We start from the raw sequence: 25,199 nt of genomic DNA, 5'->3' as shown, positions 1-25,199 counted from the left end.
TTCCATAAAAATTAAATTTAAATTCAAAAAAATCATAGAAAATTTTATAAGCTGAAAATACCTTGACACATGATCACCCTATTATTTTATGACCGAAATGCTAAAACTTTTACCTAAATTTGTAGAAATTTTATTTTAAATTTCAAAAATAAACTGAAAAAAATATTTAAAAATACAGATCCATTGTTGAACCCTGATGGTTCAATTCTCACTCAAGGTTGATGGTTGAAAGCTAGTTATTAAATTTTTTAAACAAAAATCATAATAAATCAAACATTAAAAACTAAAAAAAAAAACACAAACAATGAGAAAAAAAACACATCAATTACAATAAAAATGATAACAAGACCCAAATACTAATCCAAATTAACTAAACCAAATATGACCCAACTAACCTCGCCTTCATATTTTCTTTTTTTTTAATACTGTGTTTCATTTTTTTTCAGTAGTGGCTTTTGCTTTTTTGTTGGATGACTCATTGCATCTTGGGATCCATTTATGTGCCCTCAGTCTCTTGCATATACACCCCTACCAAGTATTTATATTTCTTGCTTTATTTATTTTTTGTCACCCCTTAACCATGGTTAATTGTTAAAATGAACTTAAATCACCCACATTTCCATGCGCACTCATGCCAAACACACATTTTTCTAAACAAATAAAATGAACCAGCCATTCACTTAGCACGCGCTTCGTGCGCAACAGACACATCTAAGTTTGTTTAAAAATGAACTCGCCATCACAAGTGCACATACTACACAAAAAGTATTAAACAGACACTTAATTTTTAATCAATGAATATGCATTTAAAGTCCTTAGTCTAGGTAACGAAGTCCCGGATCCGTTTAAAACACCACTTCACCCTAATAATTTGTAATTAATATTTTAAGAAGAAACTTTCCTTTTCATTATAACTTAATAAAATTTAACCCATTTTTAATCATTTATTAAAACAAACCCTTCATTAAAATCATTCCCCTCACTGCATTTTTTCCCATTTTCAATAAATGTGCTTTCGTAGGATGGGTACGTGCAGTCTCTCGAGCTGTCATTGCTTACAAAAGTTCTCGTTATGTCCTAAGTGGGTTTTTGAGGTATTATGGTTCGATTGTATGATACGATTACGGGTGTGGTCTGTAGTTTTCTTTTCTGCTTGATACGGGGTCTCAGGTGCATGTTTGTTGCATAACATGAAGCTTTCGATCGCATATGTTAGAGGTCATGCCGAATTTTTTCTAGGAGGTGGATTGTTTGGGGTGGTCTGTTGGTTTGTCACGTCTATGTGTACTTATTTTGGTCGATTTCTTTTTTATGGATATTCTGTTGTTTTGCAGGCATTCATTGTGATTGTTTGTGTGTATGGTGTGTGTATAATCTATCTGAATGGCGCCTCAAGCTCCTCCTCCAGTCTAGTATGTCCCATTGGTCTCTCATGATTATTCTTTATTTTTGGAGTCCGAACTTATTGGCAAAGCAAGCTTAGCCAAGTTCATCGCACTTTCATTACCACTCATCCCAGAGGATACTGATACTTATGATCAGTTTCACCCATTGTTAATAATTGATACAATCTACCTTCCATTAAATCTAAATCCATCTTCACTACACATCTCTTATCTAATTGATGCCTAAAAGTTTGGGCAAGGCTCTGTCGTTACCCTATCAGGGAGACTCTTTCCCTACTTCTAGACAACTGTTCTCGAATGAGGATATCCTTAAATTGTTGCAAAAGCAGACCCAGGATGTGTTGGATCCCAAGAAGGTTCTTACCACTTCTGGCATCAGTGTCTCCATGATCTCCAATCCTGTGTGGAAGCAGCTATGCCAGTTCCTTCAAGACAAGTTTATGCCTGCCAAGACACCCTCTAATTACCTTTTAAAGGAGTTGTCTATAGCTTTTAGAATAGTGTTAAAAGGCATAACGATTCATTGGAGTTCCTCCCTTCTGTCCAAAATGGATCAACACTTTGTCAAAGCTACCAGGGGTAATGTAACTAATGTTACATTTGGTTCCTACCTTTCTGTCTTTTTGGCATACGCTGCCCCTTCGAAGAAAGTTCCTACCTTGATAGTTGATCCACAAAATGCTTCTCCCCCTATTGAACACTCTGAGATCCTATCCCTCTTGTGGTAGTTTAGAGGAAATGCTTAAAACGAGTGGCTAAATTAGCCCCAACTCCTCCTCTAGTCTCCGTTCCTAATCAATCTATCAGTCACCTACCAATTTTTCTCATAATACTGAATCTTTTCAGAGCACATCGTGAGGGTACTCTGGAGATTTCCATCCCTTCAGTGCAACGCTTGGTAACTGGAGATGCAATTCCCTTCCTATGTCAAGATGTTCAGTGTTCTATTGAGCTCTCAGTGACTGCATGTATCCAGCAGCTCTATTCCTCTTGCTATGATGAAGTCCAACAGACCAAAGAAGAGCTGACAAAATCAAATGTCGAGCTAGCTTCTACTCATGAACGCTTTTCTGATCTTTGTACCTAAATGGAGCAATAGACTAAGATCATTGATGCTCAGAAAATGGAAATTTCTAGTTTGCACACTCTGTTGGCTAACACTAAAACCCAAGCGGTTAATGTAACTGAGGAACGAGATAGATTGTTGAAGGAAGCTCACGAGCTTCAGGATTTGCTGGCCACCCAGACAAAGGAGCTTAAGATAGCCAATACCACCTTAGACCAGAGCAGAAACCAAATTCAGCATCTTAACGAGCAACTAGTCCAGTCACGTTCTTCTTCACAGAGCCCTATTGTGCAACCAGTTCATTCTTTGACCTTGCGGACTTGGCAATTCTCTAGAGACATGCCACGTTATGTCCTTTGTTTCAAGCTAAAGTGGAAAGATTGCAATCTAGGATGGGTCTATTATGATCTGTATTTGAGCAATTTTAGGAGTATGTTCCTCCCAACCATTCCTTTTTTGTCGACTATCAGCTGCAGAAGTTGGCCTTCTATATTAAGCTCTCAACAATGGATCTACCTCTTCCAGAGGATGGTTGGAGTGAATCCTGCTCTTCTGATTTGCTAACAGAAGTTGTGTGTATAGTCTTTGAAGATTCTGTGACTTTGGATACCATGATGCCGTCGTGTGATCTATTAATTCCAAATGATGTAGATCTGGCTTGGTATGTAGGGGAATGTGGTCTTACAAGTTGCCTTATATGTCAACCATTTGGAGTTGAGGATAGATGAAATGTTCCAATGCTATTCTTCTAAAGTGGTTGCTTGCCCTAACACTTTATGGCATTCAATGATTGATTTTGTAGTCCTGAACCAACGGCCGAATAAAGCCTCTACTCATGTGCAGCCAACTGAGGGTGGATCTTTTAGCTTATCTTTCCAAGAACCATCCATTTGATTCGCCCTTCTTTGATGCCTACCATCGATGATTTGTTTTAGATCCCTTTGTTCCTAGTTTATTTTATTATCAACAAATGGCCCATCGCTATGATACTTATTTTTTCCTTTATCAATCCAACTCAGCAGCCATCTTACCTTTTCTTTCCCAACCTCAGGGTGCTCCTTAAATTCCAATCTTTACCTATTGTTCATTCATTGAAGATTGAGTTTTTTCCCTTTCTCCATCTATCCATATACCTTCCACTTTTCCTGCTTATCAATTAATACATTTCTTAACTGATTCGCCTAAATTCTTAGCTAATCTTTCTTTAGCTTATTCCTCATTTTATGATTTTGCCTACCCATCTCTTCATCCTCTTTTACCCATTCATCTTCCATCTCCTACCACTTCTATTTCTCAACCCCCTCAATTGGTTAGTGGGTATGAAGGATTTGATCAGCAGATTTCCAAAAGAAGAGGATGGAGCTCAATTGATTCTCTTACACGGGACCACGGATTAATTGCCCATTAATTCCAGGGGACTGGACAACTGCTAGTCAAGTGTACCAAAATTATCTCCATTTTTTCCAATAATATTCATAATCTCTAGATCCTTCGGTGAGATTGATAACCCATTTTGCTTGGTACCTAGCATATATGCATAGGCATTCCTATAATGATCAAAAGGCCATTCTCAAGCTTTGTATGAATGTCAATGTGAACATTAATTCCCAACAATTGGATGTCCTATATTTTCATGCCCTTTTTCTACCTAGCAGATACTTTGTTTTGCTAGAAAGGATGTATTACCTTTAATTCTTTCAAAATCCTCCAAAATCTTTTGTAGATGAATCCTTATCCATGGATCACTTTCATAATCATCAAGCTTTCAAGAGGGATCATCTTCATTGATACCCCTAGATGTATCTTCTATACTTCTTAATGATATATCTCTCTTTTGGAGGAGCCATTCAAATGGTTGTTTTGTGTTTGTGCTGTATTAATTTTTATGTGATGAGTTCATATTGGTTGAATAATGGATTTGTTCGAGAGCTCTCTTTTCGACTATTGACACTGATGGTGATGGTGGATGGAAAGCCTATGATGCAAAGTTGAAGAACCTCTTATATCCTTTACAAATTTGTCATGAATTTCTATTGTTTATAAGATGTGTTACTGGATAATGGTGTTTTCCTTTAGTTGTATTCTTTCTTAGATACAGGTGACAAAGTTGGGGTCGTGGTTGGGTGGATTATTGAAGATGCTAAAAAAGATCGAAATGAGCTCTTTACTAAACTTATATTTTTCTTTTTCTTAGGTTGCGAGAACACTTCCTTTCTAAGTGTGGGGATATGTTGAATGCTGAAATGACTAGATTTTTTTGTTGATTTTTGTTTTTTTGGAGGCCCAAATGGTTGATTTTTGATAGATTTTGAGTGATGATTGGTTGTTTTGGAAGTATTTGAAAGTGTTTTTGAAAGATATTAATTATGTTTTGGAAGCTCATGATGATTCTCAGTAGAAATATGAGGTTCTGTGATGTTCTGATAGGTTCTGTTGAAGTTCTGATTTGTTATGATACCTTCTGTTCACCTTCTGTTTTGTTCTGAAATATTACATGTAATATGCATGGAAATTGACTAAGAAGTTTATCTATGCACTCCTATGCAACAAGTCTGTAAGAAAAATGCAACTGTGACAAGGTACAATAACCTATATAAACACCCAACAAGATGTAAAAAGTATTATTTTTTGAAGAGAAAAAACCTCATTTAATATACAAAAAATGTGAATATTCAAAATTACAATGAGTGACTCGAATTATATATGTATATATATTTTCTTTTCGACATTTTTTATGTATTTAAACAATGCAAAAACTTATCTACAAATATACTTCACTTCAAAACACGTAAAATATCTAAAAACTATAAGTAAAAATGTTACATAACAAAAATGCAATTGTGAACCTAGTTATCTATTCCTTGACACCCCGCTCTCTCGTCCCCCTTGAGCCCTTGCCCATTTCTGCAGCGACAAATTTTGTAAACTTTGCCTTCCCGCCTTAAGTAAGCTCTCTGGCCGCGCGAGCCAAGGAGGCTAGCCGGATATGGCGCAAGAAGGAGAAGAAGACGGACGAGGAGCTCCTCTTCACGTGTTCTGGCACGCAGGCATGCTCCAACACAACCTGGGCGTCGGGCTCTTTGACACCCTCTCAGACCCTGGCTTCTTGGAGGTTCTGGAGGCCCACCCTGAGAATGCCGATCGCCTGCGGAACATGGTCTCCATCCTCCGCAAAGGCCCCATCGCTCCGCACATCGTCTGGCGCCAAGGCAGAAAGCACAGGTTCCCGAGCTTCTCTCTTTCCACACTCAGGGTAAGGCTATTCTAACCCTCTCTCATGCGCCTTCATGCTTTCATTTCTCGAGAGTCTCTAAATTGGGCCTTTGGTTAGGGTATCTGTCATAGCTTGCCTTCTCCATATGAGAAATTCTTTTTTGTGAAGAGGAAAAGGACTTGCCTCTCTGAATTTTCACCTAGCTTGGATTGCTTGAATTATTTTCTATTTTGTGTTTTTTTGGGGTTCTCCTCTAAATGATCAATTCTGTTTTGTTAAGAAAAGGACATGCCTCTGTGAATTTTCACCTATTTTGGATTCCTTGAATTATTTTCTGTCTTGCTTTTTTCGCGTCTGTGCTAAATGAGAAATTCTTTTTTGTTAGGAGGAAAAGGACATGCATCTGTGAATTTTCATCTTAAGTGGCCTCTTACATTGATTCTTTTTAAAGCCCAAAGCCTTGGCTGAGAAACCTAAATATAAATTCTAATCTAAATATGGACATATTGACCAAAGCTGTTTAAAGTTTGCTCACAACCAAACGACATCATTTGCCACCATCTATATTACTAGCGAGGATCATGCACAAATTTTCATTGATGGAAGAGGCTGCTTGTCATTCCTGGTCATACTGCATAGCTGTTTTCTGCATTACTTTCAGCATGCAAGCTGTCCTAGCCCCAGTTTGATCAGGTCAATACTGATTTGGTCCCATTTAGGCCTTTCTGCTCTAGTTCCTTACAATAGATTTTTTAAAACCTAGCTTTATCACTGTCAATAATTTTGGCATATAGTCGCTCAATACTATAATTGAGAGACTTGAGGGGCAGATAGTTGTCTCTTGTCAATGGGGCAGTGGGCCCTTGATACCTTAGTGCCTTTTCTTTGTATTTGTACTCTCCAAATCTTTTACTTTCAGTCAATTTGCTGTTGATTAAGTGTTATAAAAAATCTCGCATGTTTATCATGCAAGCTTTTCGAGGTAACAAGCACCGATATTTTTTGTTATTTATTTGGACAGCTAGAAATATATATGCTAGTAGACCACTCCAACCTTGGAGACTTTGGCTCATATATGGATGAGATCGTTTATATGCTTAGAGGTGGAGAAAATTATAAGGATATTGTTCATAGGGGAGGTGAGAGGTTGGCCTAGCTATTTGGGATATGTGCACATGTTGATGTATTATCTTAGTTGTTCAGGTGAGCTTCATTGTATTTTCTTGGGAAAAAAGTGCATCTCACTAACAGGCAACATCACATGCTATCACACTCTATGTCATGTGAGATACATGTCATCATCAATCAATATTAGGATGGGAAGTGCTCAATGATGCGTACAATAGGCAAGCCATGTGGTATAGACAATTGGAAGGTCAAGAAAGGCAATGGAAGATCTTAGATCTCATCGAATGTGCCTACAAATGAACATCGTGGATGAAAGCAAAGGGTTGATGAACATGCATAATGCTAGAGTTCCAAATGTCCTCCCTAGACTCTTGGTTGAGGCTGACAACCAAGAGATGGTCATAAAGAATCATGTGAAATGACATGATTACTAATACCCTTCTTAGATCTTGGGTGTGGCTAAAGGCAAGATGAGTAGAGAGAATGGAACACTAGAGGGGAAGAACTTGGAAGCTCAAACACTACAAACAATGTCCAAAGAATGCTTTGAGGGCTTGCAATAGACTCGAGGGTCACAGAGGATCCAACAGAAGATTGAATGATGTCAATGTTGTTGGTTAAATATGATATTCAGCCAAGGAGTATGACTTCCTCTCTAGATCAAAATATGAAGAAGCGAGTGACTTGAACATGCCAATGGGAATTGAGAGACCTCAAATGGGTCACCTAGACGGTATTCGGTCGGGAATGTGTGAGCCAAATCACTAGCTTGACTAGATGATAATAGTGAGGAGATGTCAAAAGTGCCGAAGTGCATTCTTGCCAAGGATGGACATTAGGGACCAAAGGGCATGGGATGGGTATGTTGGTAACAAGGAAGGATGGCTTGAAGAAGAGAGAAAAGAGGCTATTACACAGTGAAAAGGTCCTATGAAAATGGAAAACCTTGAAAGGGCTCTATTTAATCTTGGGAATCCGCCTTTGCTATCCTGGTGTTGTTTTTCAACTAGCATGAAGCTATCTCTTGAGGTTGAGATTCGGGCTTGTATACACCACTTGGTTAGCATTGGAGTGCTCTCTCAAGCTCAAGTACGGGCATGTTCCAAATACTCGATGGCTGATTCTCCTTTGGCTATTTTGGCTAAGGGATGTCAGCCTTCAGGTCTGCCTTCATCATCAAATTCATCATGGTTCTTGGTATGAGAGTGTGCAATGGAAAGAGGAAAGTGAAGATGGAGAGAAGAAGAATACAAAGAGAGATCGCAAGAGAGAGAAGGAACAATGTGATTGTAATGGCTAAAGGTACAATGTTTCAATAGTTAGCCCCGACACACAACTCTATGCGTCAGTGTGGACACCGGATGGTAGCAAGGGGATGAGGAGGTCTAACTGATCATGAAGGATCAATGACGGATAATGGGTAATGAAAGTGGGAGGGCAAGCCGTCTATATACAGTCAAAAAAGAGGGAAAACCCTAAATGTCGTCAAACCCATAAAAAATAACCAAAAGCACACAAAAAGAAATGTACTAATAAGCCTTCCATCTAAAGTGTCAAACACATAAAGTGACAGACAAATACAATATCATAGCTCCTAATGTCCTCATTTGATTGAGACAGGTCCACAGGCAGGAGATGACCACACAAGACACACATGCTAACACTGCCTCTTAGATTGTGGATGTGGTGGAAGGCCAAAGGAGAGGCGGATTCGAGGATGGCAGGACATAGAAACATGAAACGGGGAACGAGAACGGGGAACGGGGACGGGGACGGAGACGGGAACGCCAAACCTAGGGAACGGGGACGTGGGAACGGGAACGGCATTTAAAAAATCAAAATTCATGAAAAAAAATTAATATTTCACTCATAATCCATGTGGACTCTGGAGTGTTAAAACTTAAAAACCAAGGTATATAATCCACAAGGACAAATCATTTTAAGTTTTAACTTTAAGATATCATGCATTATTTTAAAACTACTCATTAGAAATTGAATTGCAACTTACAAGGCTCAAGAGGTAAGCTATTCAATTATAAATAATAAAATCCATAATACATATGTCAAAAATCATAAATGATAAAACAATGAACAATGAACTAAACTTAAAAGTCTAAGCTTAAAGAGCATGCCTATGGTACCATTGCCAAAAAACTTAAAAGATTACAAATATGAAATTGAAGTCTAATCTTTGAAAGAACATGCTCATTGCCCCAAAAAAGTTTGTAAATATAAAGTCTAATCTCTAGACTAAAGCAAAATGCGGCATGCCAAAATAGCCCAAAGGGCGACTGCAAGACTGCAAGACTCAAGTACAAATATAATATCGGCATGGCACAACTGTCAACAACCCAAGTGTCACAGTGTCATCAATGATCATAATATCATATATAATGTAAATGTGTCATGTATCATGAGACTTGTGATAAGTAAGCTAAATCAAAGATCATGATCATGATCTGAGGCTGCTCTAGCCACTCCTGAAGTGCCAGCCTCATCATCATGTGTACCATGAATTGCTGCATCTCCCTCAACATTAGCATGTGTCTCCTCTTCTTGCTGTATCTCCCACTCTGTGAATGGATCAGGCTTTGTTGTCATACTGTTACATAACATCCTCAAATTAGCACTAACGAATACTAGATCGTTTGCTCTCTCCACACCAAGACGGTTCCTCTTCTTTGAAGCAATGTGAGCGTAGATACTCCACAATTGCTCCAAACAAGAGAGCTAACTGACTGACTCAAAATACGGATGGCTAGTTGCTGCAACTCAGGACCATCCGAACCATAGTCCTCCCACCACAAAGCTGCCCCAATCTTACAGCGATCCTCCTGTGCATACCCACAACCAAAAGAACCCCGAAAGTGTCAGAGTGCAGCGGTGCGGAAGCGTAGGACTGAGAGAGAGAGAACGCAGAGAGAGAAGGAAGAGAAAGAGACAGTGGACGATGAAGATCTGCTGTATAAAGAATGCTGAATACAAAGATATACACGGGCGTAGTGCGCTGGACTGCGTGTCTCCACCTCGACGATGCGACCTGCTGTCCACCTCGAAGTCTGCTGCAGTCTGCACTGTCTGCTGTCTGAAATCTGTGAATAGAGACAGAGACTGCGCGTCACCGGTCTGTAATCTGCGTCAGAGAAGAAGTGTGTAGACTGCTGAAAGTGTCGACTATTAAATAGTCGAAATCTGCCACGAACTGGGGCCCCAGAAACAGGGCGCAGCCTGGAAACAAGTCGGCTGCATTAAATGCAGCCGACTGGGCTGCAGACAGTCGGACTGCCACGTGGCAGTTCGACTGCACAGTCCGACTGACTGTGTAGGCTATGATCTCTAACACCCCCTCTCAGAGCCTGGACAGGGCAGAAGCCTGAGGGATCTGGAATGTTGTCGAAGTAGAGCCTGAGGAAGCGCCTTCGTAAACAAATCTGCAAGATTGTCCTCCGTCTTGCAATACTTCACAGTGATGGTCTCATCTAGAAGCTTTTCTTGGATGAAGTGGTATTGAATCTCAATGTGCTTCGTCCGGGCATGAAAAACAGGGTTCCTTGCCAAGGCAATGCAACTTTCATTGTCACATCGCAGCAATGTAGGACGAGTCTGGGGGCACCCAAGCTCCTCCAACAATCTCCGAAGCCACACAACCTCGCATGTGGTGGAAGACGCGGCCCGATACTCCGCCTCAGTAGACGAAAGGGCTACCGTGGGCTGCTTCTTGCTACTCCATGAAATAACCCCTGCACCCAAAGTAACGCAGTAACCTGTAGTAGACCGCTTGTGGTCCACGTCATCGGCCCAATCCGAGTTGCTCCAACCTGCAAGTACAAGATCTGACCCATCTGTCCCTGCGGGGTAATGAATCCCTAAATCAGACGTCCCCCTTAGATACCGAAGTATCCTCTGAGTAGCCTGCCAATGCACCGTCTTAGGTTCACTCATGAACCCTGCCAAGAGCCCAACAACAAAACATAGATTAACCCTCGTGTTGAGAAGCCAAATCAAAGACCCAATCAACTGCCGATAGCGGGACGCATCCGCCAAAGGAGAAGCTGAATGGGAAGTGGCCTTTCAGTTCGGATCCATAGGAGTAGAGAGGGCCCGACAGTCTTCCATCTCAAAAGACACCAAGAGCTCCTGTATATATCTCTGTTGAGAGATAAAGATCCCCCTCTGAGACTGATAAATCTCATGGCCCAAAAAGAAATGGAGTAGCCCCAAATCCGTCATCTCGAACGTCCGATATAAAGCTGACTTTGTCTCCTGGACCTGCTGTGCATCATCACCTGTGACAATCAAATCATCAACATATAATACAAACAACACACAACCATCCTCGGAAGTGTGAACATACAGCTGCGGATCGGCCTTGGACCGCCGATATCCCAACTGAGACTGGAGGAACGAATCAATCTTCTCGTTCCAAGCTCGCGGGGCCTGCTTGAGGCCATATAGGGCCTTCTTCAACCTGTAGACTTTCCCATCGGAAGAACCAAAGCCTGGAGGTTGCTCAACGTAGATCTCCTCCTTCAAATCACCATTCAGGAAGGCCGACTTCACATCCAACTGATAAACAGGCCATCTCCTATGGCCAGCCAAAGCAAGAACAGCTCTAATGGTTGCCATACGAGCTGTGGGGGCAAAGGTGTCATGACAATCAATCCCTGGGCGTTGTGCAAAACCCTTAGCAACAAGGCGAGCCTTGTGCTTATCCAAAGTACCATCACTGAGATATTTGGTCTTGAAGACCCACTTGACTCCAATCACCTTCTTCTTCGGGGGGCGTGGCACAAGTGACCAAGTGCCATTCCTCTCAATAGCCTCCAACTCAGCTTCCATAGCTTTCTTCCATGGGGCGGACTGTAAAGCCTCCTTCACGGAGGTGGGCTCTCGATCCTGCATAAGACAGGACACCAAACAATAGTTGGAGCAAACAAGCTCCGAAGAATGCGCCTGGTGCCTCCGTGACCGCCGCGGACCATCCTGCGGTCCCCACTCCTTAGGAACCCCCTCGATCCCTGAATCACGGAGTGTGTCACGGGCCCAGCGAGGAGGAGGCCGAACCTCCCCTCGTCGTTCTCCATTAGCAGAAGACTCTGGAATATCCACCGGTGGTAACTCCTCAGAGGGGTCCGGTGGAACAGTAGACTCTGTGTCAGAAACAGAATCATAATCAAAAGGCACGGGCTCCAGTGGAACTGTAGAAGGAGCCCAACTCTCCCCTGGATCTCCAAGAACGGGATGCTCCTCACCCGTTGAAGTAGTCGGAACCTCCACAAACCGCACATCACGGCTAGTATATACATCCCGCTTAACGGGATCATACAATCGGTAGCCTTGGGACTGGGAGCTGTAGCCAACAAATACCTGTTTTTGAGAAGCCGCTTCAAATTTATCACGGTGAGCCTTGGGAATGTGAACATAGGCATCACACCCAAAGACCCGAAAGTAAGAAACATCTGGCTTCGTTCCAAAATAAGCTTCAAATGGAGTCATCCCTTCCACGGCCGAAGTAGGGGATCGATTAAGGATGTGGACTGCAGTAGCCACAGCCTCGGCCCACAGAACTTGAGGGGTCTGTCGGTGCTCCATCATGGTGCGCGCCATCTCGATCACACTGCGGTTCTTCCGTTCAAGAATACCATTTTCTTGAGGAGTATTGGTATTGGCAAACTCCTGGTGAATGCCTCTATCTGCACAAAACCGAGCAAACTCATTAGACACAAATTCACCTCCCTTGTCGGATCGCAAGGTCTTCAACTTCCGGCCTGATCGGTTCTCCTCAAAGAGAAGCCAATCTTTGAAGTGCGAGAAAGCTTCTGACTTGAGTGCCAAAAAATAGGCCCATGTCATCCTGCTGTAGTCATCCACGATCAGCATGAAGTACGAGCTCCCACGCAGGGACTCATTCCTCATAGGGCCATATAGATCCGTAGATACTAGCTCCATCGGGAAAGTAGACCGCCGCGAAGCTGTGTGGGGAATGGCATCCCTATGCTGCTTCCCTCGTATGCAGGAGACACATGGTTGCTGGCTCACCACTATATTTGGCAACCCTCGAACAAGCTGTCCACGCGACGCCTTTCGAAGATAGTCATAGTTCAGGTGACCAAACTTAGCATGCCATAACTCTGACTGTGACTGTGAGGTAAGAAGAAGAGTAGAGAGGGCGGTGGAAGACTTCAATTTGTAAATGCCGTTCTCCTCATATCCAGATGATAGAACCTTCCTCGATTCACGATCAGGGACTTGCACTATAATACTGTCAAACTCCACCAGAAGACCAAGGGAGCAAATCTTATGAACTGAAAGGAGATGGTACCCTAGACCTGGTACATGCAAAACCTCTGAGGTATGGGTACCACCGCGTCCATCCGGAATAAGCTGCATCTTATCTCGACTTGCAACAGAAACTGAAGAGTTGTTGCCAATGAGAACCTGCCCACGCGAGGGTCGCAACTGGGCAACACCATCTGATGAAGGAGTCATGTGCCGTGAGGCACCACTATCAACAATCCACTCTCGAGCCTGGGGGGCCGTCATCGCAGCATCAGAAGCATTCGGTAAAGCGTCCTCAATGACAGCTAGATAAGAAATGCAGCTGATGAGGGTGCAGCCACTGCTCCAGAATCCTTGGTTTCCTTCTTCTTGGTGTCCTTCGTGTCTTTGTCAGGGCAATCCTTCTTCCAATGGCCAGTCTTTCCACAAATATGGCATGTGGAGTCTTTGTCCTTGTCCTTCTCCTTGTCCTTCTTGGACTTGTTATCCCCCTTCTTCTTCTTTTGGTCCTTCCCCTTCTTCTGAGAGGCTTGACCTGTCAGCGCCTTCGACTTGGAAGCATTCTGTCCCTTTAACCGTTCCTCTTGGTCCAAGACCATAGGAACCAACTCTTCCCACCGAAGAGTAGACTCTCGCCCAGAAGCAATGAGGGCAGAGTAAAATGTACCGAATCGTGGCGGCAATTGGGACAGTAGTGTGATCGCCATGTCTTCGGAGGAGATCGGCTTCCCCGCATTCTGAACCTGCATCTGTAGCTGCCTTAGCTTGTTAATGTGCTCCCGTAGCGAAGAAGACTTATTTACGGACAAAGTCCGCATCTGTACCTCCAAAGAAACCCTCTTCATTAAGGTCATCCGATTGTACATTTGATCAAGCTCCAGCCATATCTCACGAGCCACCGTCAAGTGCTCGATGTGAGCGATCACGGCTGTAGTGCATGATAGAAAGAGAAAGGATCGAATCCTGGCATTCAGTTTGTCCCAATGAGACTGGGCCTTGGCCAACTCCGCACGAGCTTCGGAAGAGAGTTTGAACTCATCTCTTACCGAGGGCCGGTCAATCTCCTCCTGTACCAACTCCGCCAAATCATAGGACTCTAGAATGGCCAACATCATGACGCGCCAAATGCGGTAGTTGTCGCCGTCGAGCTTCTGATCTGTAGGAAGAGCCGGTAAGACAGGCACCTTCCGGTCCATAATCGCCTGGAACTCCAAGTCAATCTCTGTAGACATCTTCACCTGCAATGCCTTCACAAATGCAAAAGCAGCCCCCTTTGACTGGGAAAACTCAGCCTGCTAAGGCTCTTCCGCGTCCTGAACCTCTTCACCCGCCGGAGGCGATGAAAAAGCAAAACCTGCACTTGTAGGCTGAAAACTCAAACTTCCTCCGCGTCAAACAGCAGTAAACAGCAGCAAATCCACCACCTGTACTCCTTTCCTGTGCGCCCACACTCGTTTCAGCCTTGTTCCAAGGCGCAGCCCTCCTGTCTGCCCTTAGACGCAAAAAACGCAAATTTGTGTCGCGATGGAAACTCCTCTTCAGGTTGATTCTGCGCTCAGTCAGCCCTTAAACACTGCTCTGATACCATGTCAGAGTGCAGCGGTGCGGAAGCGTAGGACTGAGAGAGAGAGAACGCAGAGAGAGAAGGGAGAGAAAGAGACAGTGGACGATGAAGATCTGTTGTATAAAGAATGCTGAATACAAAGATATACACAGGCGCAGTGCGCTGGATTGCGTGTCTCCACCTCGACGATGCGACCTGCTGACCTCGAAGTCTGCTTGCAGTCTGCATTGTCTGCTGTTTGAAATCTGTGAACAGAGACAGAGACTGCGCGTCACCGGTCTGTAATCTGCGTCAGAGAAGAAGTGTGTAGACTGCTGAAAGTGTCGACTATTAAATAGTCGAAATCTGCCACGAACTGAGGCGCAGGGCGCAGCCTGGAAACAAGTCGGCTGCATTAAATGCAGCCGACTGGGCTGCAGACAGTCGGACTGCCACGTGGCAGTTCAACTGCACAGTCCGACTGACTGTGCAGGCTATGATCTCTAACAGAAAGGTCCTATAACATGAAAGCTGATCTTTGATCTTTCGTCTAGTGCCATGATCAGGCACTAGACGAGACAATATAAGTCTCCATGCATCCATAACCTCACTGTCATTCTCATGACCCTTGCCTTGGAACTCAGGATCCACAACAAATGCAGCTGCATGTATGGGTGAGCTATAGGAGTTCCACCTCGTCACAACTAAATGGTGTATTTCCTCATACGCCTCATCATTTGGTGCCAACTCCTGCAACTTTTCATTCAGCCTATCCATAGCCTCATATACCTTGCCAATGCAAGGTTGCATAGCATCCATAACCCTCAATAAATGTACAATGGGTGATACCATAGCATCTATCAGCTTTACATCATCCCAAAAAGTGGAGTTATTTGCTTTCTCCAAGCATAAGATACCTGTAGGAGTATCTGCCAATGTTGATGAGGTAAACTCATCACTAAGAAATAACTGCCTCAAGGCACCACTGCATTCTCTTAACCTGCCTAGCATCAAGAAGTTAAAGGCAAATCTGGTATCAGAGTATTTTAAAAGTGTCTTCTTCGACCGCAAAGAGAAGTGATGGCGAAGAAACTGGTGATTCAAAACAAAGCCAACCATTTGAGCTCCTTGCTCTATGACAGGTGCAATCCATGACAGGTTACCAATATCCTTTAGTAGGTTGTTCAAGCAATGAGCCATACAATATGAAACTGTGATATGTGGATAATATCCCTGAATAATAGCACCTGCTGCCCTATTTGTAGGCTCTCCATCTGCAACAAATCCCACAACATGCTCTGGGCCAATAAGCTCAACACTTGTAACCCACTCTGCTGCAAGTACATCTGCTGACTTTCTTGTCTCCGATGCATCATGTGAAGATATAAAATACATTTTCCCACGAGAATAAGCAACCATACCATGAATGGATCGCTTGCGTGTATCACTCCAACCATCAGCAATCAAGGAAACTCCATTTTTAGCCCACATGCTCTTTCTAGTCACTGCTGCTTGCTCAACAAGGCGCTTTTCCTTGTTGAGCAAAGTGGTGCGTAAGGTCTCTGATGATGGAGGTACATACGAAGGGCCATACTCACTAATCTTCTTGCACATCAATTTAAAATACTCTGACCTGGCTGCACGAAATTGAATGTGGTCATGATTAAAAAAAGCGTGCCACTGATGTATCCACCTCTTCCTTTTTCTTGGGATCCCAACTAGCATCAAGTGTGCTTTGTCTACGTGCAACATGTGGCGTTGTTGATGCCATGGCCGATGCAATGCTTGTAGTAGATGTGGAGGTAGCACTTCCTGATATTGACCCTGCTCTAGATACATTTGATGGGGATGGTGTCACAAAAGTTGCAGGGTCAACTGCAACACGTTGTGGTCTAGATGCAAGATAAGCTTGTTGACCTGCTACACGGTCACGAAGCTCTCTTTGTTTCTCCAAGGTCACATTTGGACAAAATGTAGGAGATGAGCTCGGACCTGATTATGCATAAATATTAAAATTTAAAATGGAACAAGTGGCAATTGGTAGTCCATATTCTAATATTTAAGTAACTTTGAAAAATTAAAATCAATAAAAATTTGAAATACAAATGCTCGGCTCAATGGATTACCTTGTTTGCTCCACTAGTTCGCTTGTATGGGCAAAGCTTGCAAGTCCATGGTTGAGATCCTCCACCACTCAAAGGGCGGTCAGCATTTACTTCTTCCCACCATGACCAATCATTAGATCTTCTTCCTCGACTACCAACCCGACGAGCGGGGCGGGAAGATGAAGCCATTTATGATTTCAGGCTGAAAATTGAAGGCCTTAGGTTCAAGAGTCGAGAGAAGGAAAAATTGAAGGCTGAAAATTGATTATTGAAGGCTCGAGAGAAGGGAGAAGGCTCAAGAGTCAAGACTCACTCAAGAGTCGAGAGAGAAGGGAAAGGGAGAGAAGGGAGAAGAAGAAGAAGGTTCATGGAAGAAGGAAGAAGATAAGGGAGAAGTGAAGAGAAGGTAGAAGGAAGAAGAGAAGGTAGAAGGAAGAAGAGAAGGAAGAGAAGAAAGAGAAAGAAGAGAAAGAAGAAGAAGGAAGAGAGGGAAGAGAAGGAAGAGAAGAAAGAAGAAGAAGGAAGAGAAAGAAGGTGGCTGGGCCCTGGGGCCTGGGGGCAGGATGCAGGCGGGTCTCGCGAGCAGAATGCAGGGCCCAGGCGGGAGCAGGACGTAGGCTAGGACGGGGCTCAACCCTCAGGCGAAAGCAGGCGGGAGCAAGAGAATTGGGCCAGGCGGGAGCAGGCGGGACGCAGGAGAACTGGGCGCAGGCGAAAACAGTTAGCGGGCGGCCCGTAGGTAATTTTTGCCACGTGGCGTTCCCTGTCCCGTTTCAGACAGGGAACGCTCCCTGTCTGAAACGGGACAGGGAACGTTCCATCATTTGGAAACGCGGTCCGCGACGGATACATGCCGGGGACGGCGATTCCACGTGCCGAGGGGCCGTTTCGGCTGTTTCCTGTCACTATGTGGCAGGAAGAGTACCAATGTTGATGTAGTCCGTCGATGAAGAAAGCGAGTAAAGGAGCAAGACCTTCTCTCCATATAAACAACCAGTCAAATGGAAGGCCACCAAAGGGCAATGGAAATGGAGAGGCCTCAAATGGATCACTCCAGAAAACTCCAGCTAGGGATGGGTGAGCCAAGCCTCTAACCCAACTATGAGATGATAGTGAGGAACTATTGAAGGTGTCATAAGCTACATAGAAAAACCAGGGACCAAGGGCCAAGTGGCAAGAAATGGTGGCTTGATGATGAAGAAAAAGGGTAGCGGCATAAAAGAAAGACCCAAAGTAGATTGGAAATCGTGAAGGAACTCCCCATGATCTTGGGAAGCTCCCTTTGGAAACACAAAGGGCCAAGAAATCCATAGTTGCATCACCAATATCGTCCCCTTCCGAAGGGGATGGAAGGTGTGAGGGAACCACTAAAGGAGATGGTGGGGTATGGGATGGAATTGTCAGAAGTGGATGCAGTGATGGTGGAATTGTGGAAAACTGTTGTAATAAACTCTTGAACACAAGAGAAAGGAAAGAGAAAGAGAAACACTGCAAAAGAAAAGAACACTGCGTAAGGAACTTAGAAGCAAAGAGATACTCAAGAAATGGAATCGATATACCAAAATATGAGACAATACAGAACCAATGTGAGTCGCTGGTTGTGAAGGCATTGGCACCTACCTATTCCTCTCCCTCCACTAGAACCAATCAGGTGATGAATGATCATGATGATGATGAATGTGGAGAAGCCTAAATAAATAGGCAAAAATAATGCTATAAATCATGTCAGGTCGACGAGCATTTAATGCTAGTCAGTTAGTAATAAATGCTAAAATGACCATCATAAAATGCCTAAATAATCATGATAATATCTTGGTGCCCTAGCCCATTGACATGCATACTTCTTGTCCTCCTCCTCCTTGTCCTTGGCCTTCTCCTTCTGTTGCTTCTTCTTCTTGCCGCCACCTGTACCTGCAGTAAAAGCCTTGGTGGAGCCACTGGCACCCACCTCTTTGAGTCGCTCGTCATGCTCCAAGACAAGCGGGGAAAGTTCCTCCCATAGGAGTTTCTCGCGGGTCCTCGAGGTGATGAGGCTGGTGTAGAAGACATCATAGCGGGGTGATGGCAGCTGAGTCAACAGAATCATCGCCATATCCTCGGACGATATCACACGACCAAGAGAGGCTAGCTCGCCTTGCATGTCCTCCATCTTCGTGATGTGCTCCTTCGTGGAAGAAGAATCATCAAGACTGAGCATCCGCAACTTCTTCTCCAAGGAAATCTTGTGGGCAAACGTCTTGTGCTGATACAAAGACGCAAGCTTCTTCCACACTTCCGTCGTGGTCTGTAACCTGTGAACATGTACAAGAACGGAATCATGTAAACTCATAAAAAGAAAGGAACGGGCTCGAGAGTTGAGCCTATCCCACAAGGCTGCACGGTCCATAGAGGCGCCATCTGACGAATCCACGGGGGGACGGTCGATGGGCGAAGAAACAAGCTCCCATAGGTCGAATGTATCGAGGATGCACTCCACCTTGCACGACCAGAGGGAGTAGTTGGAACCATCCAACTTATCTTCCTTCGGAAAGGAAGGGAGAATCGGCACCTGAATAGAGGGAAGTAAGGAAGGCATCCGCACATCTGAAGCAGTCTTCACGGAAGGCACCTTCACGGTAGATGGAACCCTCTGAGATGCATGGACTGAAGAGGGATGAGTGCAAGGAGTCTCCTGCTGACATCGAAACTCTTGATAATCCCGCCTCCGGTTAGAGGAATGATGATAAAGGAGCTCATCCTCTGAGTCGTCAAAGCTTGAAAACTGGTAAGACATCTTCCAATCTACAAAATACCAAACACCAAAGAAAACTGTGTCGAAGCCGAAGTATGACCAGTAGTATGGTCACCAACCACCAAAACGCAGGCTGTGATAGCCTACAAACACCCGGAGCTGCAAAATGCAAAGGTAGTTGACGAAGATCACCAGAACAGAAGCTGCCAGTACTAAAACGCAGCCTGGGAGTGGGTCGCCAGCAGGAGATGAGCCGCCAGGAGTGGAAACGACCACCAGATCAGGAAAACGCAGCCTGATGATGTATCGCCCAGCTGAAGGAGAGGCCGCCTGATGGTAAACGCAAGCAGGAGGGGTCGTTTGATGACGTGGCAGCCGCAGGAGAAGTCGTCTGCAGCAAACGCAAGAAGAATGGCCACCCGGAGGGGCCGCCTGGGCAGTTGGAGATGAGGCGACAGTAGCAGAAGAGGGGTGAGGTATCTCTCCACAAGGTTAGGTCCTCCGTGCTCTCAATCAGGCGATGATACCATTTGAGAGTGCGCAACGGAAGAACACGAACACAGAGGAGGAGAGAGAGAAAGCAGAAAATGAAGGAAGAAAATCTGCACTGACTGAAATGAAATGCTGAATACACCAAAGTGGACTGATCAGTCCTTGCACGCAGCCCGGAGCGTCAGTGAGGGCACCAGAATAGACTGGAAGCAATGGCAGCACCAATGCCGGAGTGGGAGAGGAGGGAGTGTGTGCTGAATCTGCACAAGAGTGTGTGAGAGAATGACTGGGGGAGCTGCTATAAATAGCCCCAAACCAGCCAAAACTGGCCGACCTGGCTGAAACTGGCCGACCTGCCCACAAACTGGCCGACTGCACACAAACTGGCCGACCTGCCCAAATATGGGCTGACTGCACACAAAAAAGGCCCATTTTGGGCTGAGTGCCAGTGCCACCCGAGAAGGGAATGCAGACTAAATCAGCAAACACAAAACTGACAGAGCTCCTCTCTCTCCTGCCAGACTCTGACAGGAGCTCACAACCAGGAGATGATAGACTGAGAATGAAAAGAGAGCAGGCTAACAGGTCATGACTCGTAGTGTTGACATCGTGTAAAATCAGCTCTTGGCCTTTTTCAAGGACCAAGTGAATGGTACCTACACCCTCTTATCTCACATGTATAGTTGTCATCCAAGTAAACCTTGCCTAGGCAACCTAGTGTATGTAGAAAATGACTCCAAAGAGGGAGTAATATGAAAAGAGGCACCGCTATCCACTATCCATGATTGGGACAGTCCATCATGGGTTGAAAGTAAGGCATCAATCATCTCCTTTTTGGTGATGTGCACATCACCTGCTGTTGCCATAACTTCTACATCATTGCATGAGGCTCCAACAAGTATCTCTCCAGTGTTAGGAAGTTCTTCAATGACCACACTAGATGCAACATTTGCCTTTGCAACTTCTTTTGAGGAAGAGCTGTCATCATCTTTCTTGTCATCCTTCTTTTTCTTTCCCTGTTGTTTCTTTCTTTTTTGGTCTTTCTTGTAGTACAGACAATTGGGCTTTTTATACCCTTTACGCCCACATTGATAGCAAGTAATATCTTGTTGTTTGCCCTTGCTTTTACTCCTAGTTTTGCCTTTATTTGCTTTATTACCCCTCTTCTCTGACCTGCCTCTTAGATGATAGATTGAACCATTGCTTTCTCCACTCGACTTTCTTTTGATCTCCTCATTGAGGATAGAGCCCCTAATACCATAAAAAGTTAAATGAGTGTTGTTGCTAAGTGAAACAATTGAATCCTCTCAGCTATCAAGCAAAGTCATTAACAAGAAAATAGCCTTCAATGATAAACTGAAGGGCTGTAAGCCAGAGTTCTGGAATAGACTTAAAGTCACTGTGAAAGCACTCAAATGCTTAGATGCTGGTTCATAAATCCATTAACTTATTCCATACAGCATAAGTTGTATATCAAGACGCTTAATGTCTGTAAGTACATCATCAGATACAACCATTTTAATGTATGCAATGGCCTTCTTGTTGAGTCTAGCCCAATCCTCATCTGTCATAGCTGTAGGCTTAGTTTCCAAGAGAGCATCATCAAAGTCCTTGAGAAACAAAATGCCTTGCATCCTGTCCTTCCACAGGTCAAAGCTAGTGTCATCAAACCTCTTGATTTCAAGGAGGGCTTTAGTGTCACTGTTGCTAGAAGCATTAGTAGCCATTTGTCAGCAATGCACCAAAAACCAATTCTGTAATTTATGACAGCAAACAACAAGCTGAATATTCAGCTAATTTCAGCCCAAAATTTCAGGAAATAAGAGCAAGATTTAGTGTCACTATATTATTGACAGTGCCCAAATACATGTACAGCAGTAGAAAAGATGACTTTTAGCAATATAACTAAAATTTCAGCATACATCACTGCCAGGTGACTCTCACTTTAGCAATATCACCAAAAATACATCTACAACAATCCCAGATCTGCAATGATCTCTAAGACTGCTGCACCATGAATAGTCAGCAATACATCAACTCAATAGGAGCTGCCTAACATGTATACTGCATACATATGTGCCCACACAAATCAAGAAATGACCCAATTCTTCCTGATAGTTTTTGTTACAAGTGGTTGTTGGAACTAAGCTCTTCAAAAGTAAAATAGCCATGCCAAAACAAGCATTGAAAAGTTTTACTTGTGTGAGCAGGTTGTTTTGAAATGGTAACAGAAAAAGGGATGTTCTGCATGTATATAACACAATGTGAATATGTGATCTCCAGATTATGTGCAAGAGCTGATTGATGCAGATGCACAAGGAGGTAAAGTTTTCTGCTCTGGTACTAAGTTCAATCCTGGATCCTGGGATGCTGCACTTTTAGCAGCAGGCTCAACACTGGAAGCTATGAAGAGTATTGTAGCAGGTCAGTGCAAGCTAGCATTAGCTCTGGTTCGACCTCCTGGCCATCATGCCCAGCCTTCTCAAGCTGATGGCTATTGCTTTCTCAACAATGTGGGTCTTGCTGTGCAGCTAGCTATAGACTCTGGTATTAAACGGGTGGGTGTTGTTGACATTGATGTTCACTATGGGAATGGCACTGCTGAAGGCTTTTATGAAAGGGATGATGTTCTTACAGTATCTTTACACATGAATCATGGCTCATGGGGTCTTTCACATCCCCAAAGTGGTTTACCTGATGAGGTGGGCAGAGGTAGGGGAGCAGGCTTTAATTTGAACATTCCTTTACCAAATGGGACTGGAGATGAGGGTTATGAATACACAATGAAAGAGTTGGTTATTCCAGCTTTAAGCAGGTTCAGACCAGAGATAATTGTGATGGTAATCGGCCAAGACTCCAGTCAGGTAAGATCATTGAATGTGAGGTCTATTCTTGGTTTTTGCGAAAGAATTTCTAAAACTTTCATTGTACTTTGTAGAGCTTTTTTGTACATATGCCTCTTTGTTTTTAGCGAGATGTCAGCTAAGTATATTGAATCTCTGATTGGATACAGTTTGATCCCAATGGAAGGCAATCTTTAAGCATGGTTGGATACCGCCGTTTAGGCCAAATCATTCGGAAACAGGCCAACTTGGATTGTAGTGGTAGAGTTTTGTTGGTCCAAGAGGGTGGTTACCACCTGACATATGCAGCCTATTGTTTACATGCAACTTTAGAGGGTATCCTGGATCTTCCTGCCCCACTGCTTTCTGATCCTCTTGCATATTATCCTGAAGATGAAAAGCTAACTATTGCTGCAGTTAATAAGATAAAGGAAGATTGGAATAGACTGGGTCTTGTTACAAAAAATACCCAGCATATACATGCACGGGAAGATGCTAATCTTTAATAGTATAATGCCAGGTGTGAAGAACGTTGCATGGGTCAGCACAATGCAGTGGCACTGTAACACTGCTTGTACTCTACTCTGTTTCTAGCTGTGAATGTATGGAATGCTAGAATACGTTGGTTGTTCTCTTGTGATGAAGTTGAAAGAGACTTCTTCTTGAAGTGCAGGATCTGAATAATGGTTTTAGGATTGGGCTTATCACGAAGGTACAGATGCTGACATCCTAGCAGACTTGTGGCAGCTTCCCTTCTTATGTCTGGTTCCAGTCTAATTGCCACTCGTATTCTATTTATTATATTAGCAGATTCACCTAGGGTACTTTGAAGATTATATAAGTAGAAAATTCTGTCCACATTGCTAGGACATTATTTGAGTTAGTAATTATTGAGACATGGTGCTGAGCAAGGCATTGAAGCTCAAAAGCATTGGCCTGATTAGTTGCAGGAAAAGCACAGAAGTGCAGAATTGTAGAAATTGAGTTATCTGACACAAGGTTCATCCAGATGGTGGAGAATGTTTGGGGGTTGGAACTTTCTCTCAGGGACTGGCTCTTGGAAGATTATTATGGGAGTGCTATTTACAGCTGACAAGTTGAAAAGAGGAGGTATTTCAGATGGCAGGTGCACCTGTGCAAAGGAAGCAACAGCCAAACAGTCTTTTAGGATGGATGCATGGTTTCAACGGCCTGGGGCGAGATTCTACCTCACATAGGATTTCAGGAGCAGGATAAGTTTAGTATGCAATGCTGTATCTTTGGGATGCCAAGAGGTGATGACAGGGTGGGAAGTACCGGCTTCCAGAAGATTCACATTTTCACACTGCAATCACTTACGGAGTTTAGAACCAATATGGTATTTGAATGTAGATGTGAGCCTGTAATTTGGAATCTTGCATGGCAGAAAGTGGTCTTTTTGGAATATTTCTTGTATGGTAGGCAATTTGGAGAGTAGGGACTGGGCTAGGCTTAGTAAGGGCCTGGTTGCGCCCGGGAGGTGTGGGAGCAGTGAGATTCCACTCCCCCCGCTATCCCTCAGTTGCACCCAGCAAGAGCAGGGGGAGTGGGGTTTTCTTACCCCTCCATTCCCCGTACTAAACCATTCAAAAATGGCCGTCCTATGCACAAGCTCACGCTTACCTCCATTGGCCTTGGTGCAACGGGGCTCTAACCCTTTTGGTTAGTCACTGAGATTGTTGATTATATAAACATACAACTTTTTGTATCCAGAATAAGAAGTGACAGTTTGAGTCAATGTTATTCAACCTCTAGAAGCTTGTCCACCTCACTGAGGATTTGACATGTACCTTGGGATTTGATTGGACATTCAACCATCTAATGTACCCATGTCATAATTATAACCTAATTTCATGTTGCCAGTCCATGGGCAATGCCCTTCTAATTGACCAGTTTGGAACTTTCCAGTACCATAACTTAGTAGGACCAGTCGATGTATCACAATATGCATATGCTTGCACGTTCATGGTTTACTAAGAATATGCATGATATAAATCATCTCATATCCTGGCGTCTTTATTATGATAGATTCATAGCTTTGTAACCTATACTAGTTCGAGATGGGCATTTGAATACATTATCCATCTCTAGGCACTTTGTTATACTCTGTCTTCTAGATAGGTGGGAAAACTTGAACCCTGCCATTCCTTTGGCACTTTTTACTGCCATTATACCATTCCCAAGACAATCTAAGGACCAATGGATGGGCAGATGACTATTCGATGCTGACCTGGTTGTCAACATGTGAGTAAAGGTTCTCTTTGATGCTTCAAGATGGTGATTGTAGGGGCATGGGTAAAAATGGGTTTTGTTTGCCTAATTACAAAGAAGTATTAGTCCCTCTCTCATGTCTTTATTTTAGGGTGGGGATGAT

At 43.7% G+C, this 25,199-nt stretch overlaps 2 protein-coding genes across 2 annotated transcripts; one reads left to right on the top strand and one right to left on the bottom strand.

Annotated features, from left to right (window-relative positions):
• Window positions 1-5,345: 5,345 nt before the first annotated feature.
• On the top strand, window positions 5,346-24,681 carry LOC148035724 (histone deacetylase 8-like). The gene is given in 4 exon segments (XM_087677744.1): window positions 5,346-5,681; window positions 5,684-5,725; window positions 22,248-22,828; window positions 22,978-24,681. Coding segments are annotated over 4 exon segments (1,182 nt in total). The 5' UTR covers window positions 5,346-5,458; the 3' UTR covers window positions 23,314-24,681.
• On the bottom strand, window positions 14,988-16,265 carry LOC148035725 (uncharacterized). The gene is made up of 2 exons (XM_087678793.1): window positions 15,248-16,265; window positions 14,988-15,031 (listed from the first exon to the last, which is right to left on the bottom strand). The coding sequence occupies exons 1-2, from the start codon at window positions 16,248-16,250 to the stop codon at window positions 14,988-14,990; spliced, it is 1,047 nt and encodes a 348-aa protein (XP_087534919.1). The 5' UTR covers window positions 16,251-16,265.
• Window positions 24,682-25,199: the final 518 nt, after the last annotated feature.

Source organism: Lygodium microphyllum, chromosome 5, assembly GCF_053477565.2.
Source record: "Lygodium microphyllum isolate KBCC chromosome 5, Lygodium_microphyllum_v1.1.10, whole genome shotgun sequence".
NCBI classification, from domain to species: domain Eukaryota; kingdom Viridiplantae; phylum Streptophyta; class Polypodiopsida; order Schizaeales; family Lygodiaceae; genus Lygodium; species Lygodium microphyllum.
Note: the sequence above shows the minus strand (reverse complement) of the source record. Positions and strands in the feature narration are given on the sequence as shown.